This window comes from Nicotiana tomentosiformis, chromosome 2 (assembly GCF_000390325.3).
Source record: "Nicotiana tomentosiformis chromosome 2, ASM39032v3, whole genome shotgun sequence".
NCBI classification, from domain to species: Eukaryota; Viridiplantae; Streptophyta; class Magnoliopsida; order Solanales; family Solanaceae; genus Nicotiana; species Nicotiana tomentosiformis.
The window spans coordinates 115,072,013-115,080,847 of NC_090813.1; the positions used below are offsets into that span (position 1 = coordinate 115,072,013).

An 8,835-nucleotide genomic window follows, 5' to 3' on the forward strand; every position below is an offset into this window, starting at 1 on the left:
ATTTGCCTTTAAACTTTATAAATAATAATGTAAATTAGTCCTTAAATGCTATATACTTAATCATGTTTCTGGAAATATGGTATTCAAACTTGCTTTAAAGTTAGGAAGATTAGGACCATAATAAGTTTGGGCTTCAATTGTTGGATTGTAGGGTATTGGTATATGACGGTTTATTTATTCAAATATCTAAAATCATACACTTCTTCTACAAGTAATTCCATAATTCATGACCTTACAATAATCTCAAATATATAGGAAGAATAATGAATACCGATAGAGTCTTTAGGCACGCCTTTAATTAGTTTATCGCGATTATGTATACGTTCGCGTGGCATAATTGTGATTTCCAAAAATAAAACCGAAGTATGTGTTAACTATGGCCAAAACAATCTTAATAATAAAATTCTATTAATTGTGTACACGTACGCGTGACAGGATTTTGGCATAATAAACAAAACGGATTCACACACGTGATTCGTTTCAAAGATAATTTTATATTTTAATAATTAAAAACGGATAGATAAAACATGAAAACCCATAAATCACAGTTTATTCAAAATTAATTCAAGCCAAGTTGTAGTCAATAAAGCGACCGTGCTGGAACCACGTGACTTGGAAAATGCCTTACACCTTCTCCCCCGTCAACAGAATTAACCCAGACTTTATTTTCACAGACCAATAATAAAAGAGCCAAATCTTCCTTTGAATAGGAATTCAAATAAAAGGTGACTTGGAACACCCAAAAAATCAATTCCAAGTGACGGCTATGTAAATAAAATAATCCCTACTCAAATTTGTCACTTTAATTGGAAAAACACTTTAACACACAACAATCCATACACATATCTTTTGTGGGGTAAAAGGGGTATGACAATTTTTATGTTTAATTTTAAGTTTTTAACCTTGACTTTAAAAAGACATTGGAAGAAAAATATTTGGGAAAGGGCAAATGTATCATGTTGCTTTATCTTTGGACTATTAGTCCTAGAATTGTTAGACCACTTACAATATGGTACCAAAAATAACACCATAATTGTGGAATAGACAATCTCGGAATTGATAATTCTAGAATAAAATTCTACCAAACTTGAGATAAAATATTCTCCAATTTTTTTTTTTTTTGGAGAATGGCTTTTTATCTCGAAATTATAATTCCTTATTCCTTGTAACCACGACCCCTTAGTTCAGCCGTCATCTCCCTCTCTTCATCGTGCTTGACCCGTTCATTCTATGCATCAAAACTGATTAGAAGTTGCCAGATCTTCCGGTGGATAGATGAAAGGATATATTTTTTTATTAAGGGAAATTCATGTTTAGAATAAGTCATATAAGACTAAATTTCAAAATAGTCTTATATCAAAATAGTATCTTCTAACAATATCCTGGAGCGCGATTCCTGCTTAAAAACAAATGAACTCATGACGCACACCACCGGTGACTAAAGTTCTATCAATGTGTGATTCCCTTCGCAGTGGACTTGAAAATTATTTGATGCTAAAAACTTTAAAAGACTGCAGTTCCACTTGCAATTTACTCATTAACGCACACGTTTATTATTCTAGAACAAGTCCCCCTAAAAACACAATTTACTGCACTATAGCAAAAGCTTCAAATTTCATTTGACCAAGCACCTTATACAGTACTCAACCTACAAAGCTTGGTCAAATTAGAACAAACCTTGTTGAACTAATGGACTTCAAATGCCTCTTGCAGTAGTTGCACAATAGCTTCGACAGAATTAGCTATCAATTGAAGTTGCCTTAATCTTACAAACGGGGATGGCCTCGTTCTTGCTTAAGAGCTTCCACGTCGGATGAAGATCGATATCATGCAGGGACACTTTGTCTTCAACATCTAGCTGACTTACATCAACCTCAATTTTTTGAGGTATATGCTCAGATGGGCACAAGAACCTTAGAGTAGGTCTTATCTTGTTTAAAGAGCCACCTGCTTTCACATTAAAAGCTAATAATCATCTTCATTGAAATTGCAATAATCATCTGCATGCCGGATTATCTCATGGAGTAATAAATTGCAAAAGGTAGCACAACACTGTTTCAAAGCATATTAAAGAGCAATAGTAATCTAGTCCAAGACAATCTATGCATTAAAGTTCTCTATTAACATTTGTAACAACTGACAAAATAACAAAAATAGCACGTCAAAGAAACTATGAAAATGATGGTACCATAATATTTCGAACAAAGAATTGCCATTAATTTCCACTTTCCAATGTCAAGACAACAAGTAGTATTTAAGTTAAGAAGGCAGTTAATTCATAGAATTTGGACAGAAAAGTTAATCTCATTAAGCAAGATAACCCTTCCACATGTTGTTATTGAGAAGTCATGTTTTCTGAACTCTGAAGCATATACAAAACGGCTTTGGTAACGTATCTAGGTTTAAACCAAATTTAGCTTATCATGGGTTTCCATTAGAGAAAGTTCAGGCTTTGCAGTATCTTAAGTGAACTACTTGGAAAATTCTCGTTCACATATTTAGGAGTTCCTCTTATTATGTTCTAAGGATACAAAGATAGGAGCTTACTAACGCCAGAAAATGAGTTTGAAATTAGACAAATACAGTAGAGTGTTATACTTGTTTTCTTTATAAGAATGTTATACTTGTTTTCTTTATAAGAGTATTAAACTTGTAGAGACCATCTGCTTCCTTCGATATTTAAGTTCAATGTTTTAAGCTGTTTGCTAAATGCAGTTAATATCTCAATGGATTAAATGAAATACTCCCCTCGATACCCTTCAAGACAGCATATATGCCATGAGGTTGCAAAGCAATTAAATTCCTCAGTTTACCTGAGTATGATGCTCTTCCATGGTAATATTACCTCATAAGGTTATTAACAAAGAAAACAGTAAAAGTCCTCTCTTTCAGAAAAGGAAATAGGAGTTCTTGGATATTTGGACATGCTGGCTTTGCAGGTTCAAATCAGCCCATAGGTGTTTCTGATAATAATTGGCAATACTTTAGCAAACTACCGCATATATACAGAAGCTCATATATAAAGTTACAAATTCAAAATGTTACAATATGTCACTCTTGTTCCATAATAATCATTGTTTGACGCTTTAAATTACGATTAATTTGAGATTGAGGTGTAATTGATTAGTTGGTTTCACAGAAACAAATGGCAAACAACTACATATAAAAAAAATAGTGTTCTGAAAGAATTCAAACAAGCATGTTTCACCATTTTTCGTTTTCATCATTCTATTACAAATGACACACTAGAGTATTTCAAAAAACAGTTTCCGAAATGAGATAGGTCCTAGTAATTACAAATGATTAACCTTTCTCAGAACAATATGGTTGTCCATAAGCAAAGTGAAAAGGAATTATGGAGAAAATAAAACATGGAGATACAAGGTGAAGAAAAAGACTAAACCTTTCTTGAGACCAGGGCACTCTTCCTCCCCTTTGAATACAACAGGCACGTCTACCTTTAATTTTGTTCCCTCTTCCGCCCATACGAACACCAAATTCAATATCTTCCCGGTCTCTTCATCCCTATGAATCTATGTAAATAACAGAAAGAAACCATGAGTTAAAACTACCACCAAATACTATCCCTACGACAATCCATTTGCAACACTGCCAAATGATAGACATAACTCTAATTTTAAGACAATTTCCTAATTCAAATTCATTAATCTATTAAAATGTAACCTTTAAAGTACTTTTTTCTATCAAACTAATTCTTCAACCATTCCGGAGTAAATTTTTTTCTTGACAAGGTAGGGGTAAGGCCTGCGTTCTCGCTACCCTCCCCCGTACCCACGGTGTGGTATAATACTAGATATGTTGTTGTTGTCGTAGTAAGCGTATAAGTCAAACCAATATCTTAAACTCCGTCAAAGCCAAACACAGTCATATTAACTAGAACAAAGGGAGTAGCCGACTAGCACATTAACGAATGTACTGAATGAACACGAACAAGGATCACTTGCCTTAATGGGAAGCACATTTCCGGATTCAAGTAAAGTTGACGAACCCGAACCGGCCCGGATCTGAAGGGGAAAGGTCGTAGAATAGAAGAAAGGGAGATCAACCGACTTAAGGATCGTTTTTATCTGCTTCTTTTCAGTTGTAAGGAGGAACTTTCTAGAAACAGAACTTGCGGCCACAATAGAAGTAGGATCGTTAGGTTTTGATTGGACGTAGTTCTGTGAGAATACGACGGCCGGAATACGACCTTGGGCTCGGTCCCTGCTGGAAACTCTGTTTCCGGTGACCTCTCTAGGAATGGCTTGGATTGTGAAATAATATCTCCGGTTTGTTTCCTCCGCCGCCCTCCGAGCTCCGGCGGTGGTTGCCACCGCGCGCCACCATTTCGACATGATCTTCCTGTGAAAGCGTCCTTCAGTTTGGAAAATCCGGGTTAGGGTTCTGTTGCATACAATTTGAAGGGTTTAAGCTTTCTGGGCTTTTCATGGGCTTCTGATTGAGTGTTTTCCCGACCTTTAATATGGACTATGACTTCGCTTAGGGCCTTAGGATAATAGGGAAGCCCAAATCTTGAGCCTTTGCATCAGATGTGGAATTTCTAGCAAATGAAAGTGCAACTCTCAATCCGTTCATACTTTAATGACTAGGTAAATATTCATTTTAGGTCAAAATGAGTTCTTACATTAACTCATCCAAAAGATTAGGTTAATTTGGACTAGATTGCTAATCCTAATAAATCCCAAGACTGTTTGTCAAAAAGAAAAGAATTCAAACAAATGATTTTTGACCATTCGATTTACTTTTATTGGGGACACAAAATAATCGTTTTTTAACAAAACAATTTTTATTTAAATTAGAGTAACTTTTAATAAGCGATCAGCCCACATCCCTACTCCCTCTCTTCCCCTATCTCTCTCACCCCACTTCTCCTCTTTCCCGTCTTGTCTTCTCCCTCTCTCACTGTCGGTGAGACGCCGGCGACATCTCTCTAATCTTCTACACTCTGCCGATCGCCCTCTTTCCCCCCTCGTTTCACTTGTCCATCCCCGTGTGCTCTGGGGGTGTGCTCTTTTACTCCAGAGTGAACAAGATAGCAGACTCCGGAGAGATACAGACCAGTCGCCGGCGAGTGGGAACAACCACAGTCAGGTTTCAGGTCTGTTTGCGGCGCCGTGGTCACACGCAAACCAGACCCGTCTGCAAGCCAAGTGATTCATTACCCATCAACTCCGGCCAGTTTTTCGACTACCACCATCGGCCCCACCGTCTCCGTCGACGATACCAGGTTATACGCTCTTGTCTCATTACACTTTGTCGTAGATACACTTTGTTTAAATTTGTTTCATTGTTCGTAGTGTGTTCTATAGTAGTATTGTGCTATAGCCGTGGTTTATTTGCTTAGATCATTTAATTGTTTGACTCACCTGTACTGTTTAGATCATTTGTATTTGCTCTTGGCCCTATTAACACTGTCTAGGATATTTAGTTGCACATATCTTGCTGATCCTGTGTCTTTAATTTATAATTAGTTAAATTGTTATCTTCTTAGTCCATATTTGTTTATTACCGTATTAGTGTGCCTGTAGTTGCAACTTGTCTTCTTCTAGTTTGGGTTGTTACCTTGTGTGTGTTAGTGATTCCCCTTAGTCTGCCTACGTATAGTGGCTGTGGTCTGGGATGGTCGAGTGGGGTCATGTCATCGGGGGAACGGGAGGTAGGGTGGGGGTTGGGGCGGGTCAGGAGGCAAGGGAATTAAAGGAAACAAGGGTGTCCACTGGTTGAGAATTGAGTCATGTAATGTAGGTACATTGATAGGTAAGTCTATAGAGTTGGCAAAGATCCTCCAGAAGATGAGGGTCAATATAGCGTGCGTCCAAGAGACAAAGTAGGTAGGGTCGAGGGCGAGGGACGCGGACGGGTATAAACTTTGGTACTCAGGAATCCAGAAGAGTAAGAATGGAGTGGGTATCTTGGTAGATATGGAACTTAGAGAGTCTGTGACTGAGGTTAGACGAGTGAATGATAGATTGATGATTATTAAGTTGGTGATTGGAGAGTGCACCCTAAACATCGTTAGCGCCTATGCGCCGCATGCAGGCCTAGATGAGGAGGTTGAACGGCGTTTCCTGGAGGGGTTGGATGAGATTGTGCGCCAAGTTTTGCATGCTGAGAAGCTATTCATTAGAGGGGATTTCAATGGTCATAATGGGTCGACCACATGTGGTTATGGCGAGCTGCATGGAGGCTTCGATTTTGGGGAGAGGAACGGATGAGGTACCTTATTGTTGGACTTCGCTAAGGATTTTGGGTTGGTGATTGCGACCTCTACCTTTTCGAAGAGGGAGGAATATTTGGTTACTTTTCAAAATGCGGTGGCGAAGACTCAGATTGACTATCTCCTCCTCAGGAAGTGTGACAGAGGGTTGTGCAAGGATTACAAGGTGATTCCAGGTGAGATACTCACGATGCAACATGTGCTCTTGGTAATGGACGTTGGTATTATATTGAATATGAGGAAAAGGTTTGCTCGAGGAAGACCGAGAAATCAGGTGGGGAGCCTTAACTAAGGATAAAGCCCAAGAGTTGGAAGGGAGGTTATCGGCTATGGGAGCTTGGAGGAGCAGTGGTGACGCGAGCACTATGTGGTCAACGACATCAGACTGTATAAGGGAGGCTACGAGAGAGGTGTTAGGGGTCTCGATGGGCATCGCTGGCGAGCACAAAAGAGACTGGTGGTGGAATGAAGTGGTCCAGGGTAAAGTGGAAGCGAAGAAAGCGGCGTACCTGAAGTTAGTGGGGATCATAGGTGAGAATGCGAGGCGTGCATGCATGGAGAGGTATAAAGTAGCTAGGAAGGAAGCTAAGCTGGCGGTCACGGAGGCTAAGACTGCAGCTTATGGTCGTATATACGAGGAACTGGGGGAAAAAGACAGGGAGAAAAAGTTATTCCGGCTGGCCAAGTTGAGAGAGAGGAAGGCTCGGGATTTGGACCAAGTGAGATGCATCAAGGACGACGCTGGTAGAGTATTGATGGAAGATTCCCAGATTAAGAAGAGATGGCAGACTTACTTTCATAAACTTCTGAATGAAGAAGGGGATCGGGATATCGTTCTAGGTGAATTGGAGCATTCCGAGAGTCACCGTGACTTTGGGTACTACAGGCACATCAAGGTGGAGGAGGTCGTAGGAGCTATAAGTAAGATGAGTAGGGGCAGAACGACAGGGCCTGACGAGATTCCAGTGGATTTTTGGAAGTGTGTGGGGAGAGCAGGTTTGGAGTGGTTGACTGGGTTGTTCAATGTTATATTTAAGGCGAAGAGGATTCCGGATGAGTGAAGGTGGAGTACGGTAGTCCATTGTATAAGAACAAAGGTGATATCCATAGTTGTAACAATTATAGGGATATCAAATTATTGAGTCATACCATGAAAGTGTGGGAGAGGGTGGTTGAAGCGAGGGTGAGGATGTCGGTGTCTGTTTCCGACAACCAGTTCGGGTTCATGCCGGGTCGTTATATTACAGAAGCTATACACCTTGTTAGGCAGTTGGTGGAACAGTACAGAGATAGGAAGAAGGACATGGACATGGTTTTTATTAACCTAGAGAAAGCATATGACAAAGTTCCTAGAGAACTTCTCTGGAGATGCTTGGAGGCAAAAGGTATATCGGTTCCTTACATTATGGCGATTAAGGACATGTATGATGGGTCTAAGACACATATAAGGATAGTAAGAGGCGACTCTGAGCATTTTCCGGTTGTTATGGGGCTACATCAAGGCTCTGCGCTCAGTCCATTCCTATTCGCCCTTGTGTTGGACGCATTAACACACCATATTCAAGGGGAGGTGCCATGGTGCATGCTATTTGCTGATGACATAGTTTTGATTGATTAAACGCGAGCCAGTGTTAACGAGAGGTTGGAGGTTTGGAGACGGGCTCTTGAGTCTAAGGGTTTCAAGCTGAGCAGGACAAAGATGAAATACTTGGAGTGTAAGTTCAATGCTGAGCCGGGGGAAATGGGTGTGGATGTGAGGCTTGACTCACAGGTCATCCCAAGTAGAGATAGCTTCAAGTACCTTGGGTCGGTTATCCATGTGGGAGGGGAGATCGACAATGATGTCACACACCGTATTGGGGTAGGATGGATGAAGTGGAGATTAACATCTGGAGTCCTGTGTGATAAAAAAGTGCCACTGATACTCAAAGGTAATTCTATAAAGCGGTGGTTAGACTGGCCATGATGTACGGGGCTGAGTGTTGGGCTGTTAAGAACTCACATATCCAGAAGATGAGAGTAGCAGAAATGAGGATGTTGAGGTGGATGTGCGGGCACACTAGGATGGATAAGATCAAGAATATTGATATTCGGGAGAAGGTGCGCGTGGCTCCTATTGATGACAAGATGCGGGAAGCAAGGCTCAGATGGTTCGGGCATGTACAGAGGAGGATCCTAGATACCCCGGTAAGGAGGTGTGAGCGGCGAGGGCACGAGAAGAGGTAGAGGGAGGCTGAAGAAGTATTGGAGAGAGGTGATCAGGCAGGACATGGCGAGGCTTTAGATTTCTGAGAATATGGAACTTGATAGGAAGATGTGGAGGTCGAGTATTAGGGTTGTAGGTTAGGAGGTAGTTGAGTCTTATTTTATTTCGTACCGTTGTGAGACTAGTCTGGTAGGGTTTTTGTCTAAACTAGCTAGTGGCAATGTCGTGTCTTACTATTTTGCGTTTTAGTGTCGGACCTATTTACTAGATATCATTTTTGTTTTTGCTTTTTTTCATTTTTGCTTTGCATCTTTCTTTTGGATTTCATGTTGTTCCTATTTTTTTATGATTTATGTGGTGATACTAATATTGTCTTATTTTGTCTTTTTGT

The 8,835-nt window shown here is 40.2% G+C and overlaps 3 protein-coding genes across 3 annotated transcripts; 2 read left to right on the forward strand and 1 right to left on the reverse strand.

Moving 5' to 3' along the window:
* Window positions 1-1,502: 1,502 nt before the first annotated feature.
* On the reverse strand, window positions 1,503-4,410 carry LOC104113172 (uncharacterized). The gene is made up of 3 exons (XM_009623275.4): window positions 3,966-4,410; window positions 3,404-3,533; window positions 1,503-1,947 (listed from the first exon to the last, which is right to left on the reverse strand). Exons 1-3 carry the CDS (start codon window positions 4,353-4,355, stop codon window positions 1,739-1,741), a joined length of 729 nt encoding a protein of 242 aa, XP_009621570.1. The 5' UTR covers window positions 4,356-4,410; the 3' UTR covers window positions 1,503-1,738.
* Window positions 4,411-6,567: 2,157 nt separating this feature from the next.
* Window positions 6,568-7,299, forward strand: LOC138905447 (uncharacterized). The gene has a single exon (XM_070193971.1). The coding sequence runs from the start codon at window positions 6,568-6,570 to the stop codon at window positions 7,297-7,299; it is 732 nt and encodes a 243-aa protein (XP_070050072.1).
* Window positions 7,300-7,427: 128 nt separating this feature from the next.
* Window positions 7,428-7,856, forward strand: LOC138905448 (secreted RxLR effector protein 78-like). The gene has a single exon (XM_070193972.1). It carries the CDS (start codon window positions 7,428-7,430, stop codon window positions 7,854-7,856), a length of 429 nt encoding a protein of 142 aa, XP_070050073.1.
* The last annotated feature ends 979 nt before the right edge of the window (window positions 7,857-8,835 follow it).

Bases quoted from the DNA above. Each gene is read 5' to 3' on its own strand.
- LOC104113172 (XM_009623275.4), bottom strand. From the start codon at position 4,355: ATGTCGAAATGGTGGCGCGCGGTGGCAACCACCGCCGGAGCTCGGAGG. The intron at 3,534-3,965 runs GCAAGTGATCCT...TTATTTACATAG, and splicing joins GAAATGTGCTTCCCATTAAG to ATTCATAGGGATGAAGAGAC. The intron at 1,948-3,403 runs GTTTAGTCTTTT...ATGTGAAAGCAG, and splicing joins GTGCCCTGGTCTCAAGAAAG to GTGGCTCTTTAAACAAGATA.
- LOC138905447 (XM_070193971.1), top strand. From the start codon at position 6,568: ATGGGAGCTTGGAGGAGCAGTGGTGACGCGAGCACTATGTGGTCAACG.
- LOC138905448 (XM_070193972.1), top strand. From the start codon at position 7,428: ATGTCGGTGTCTGTTTCCGACAACCAGTTCGGGTTCATGCCGGGTCGT.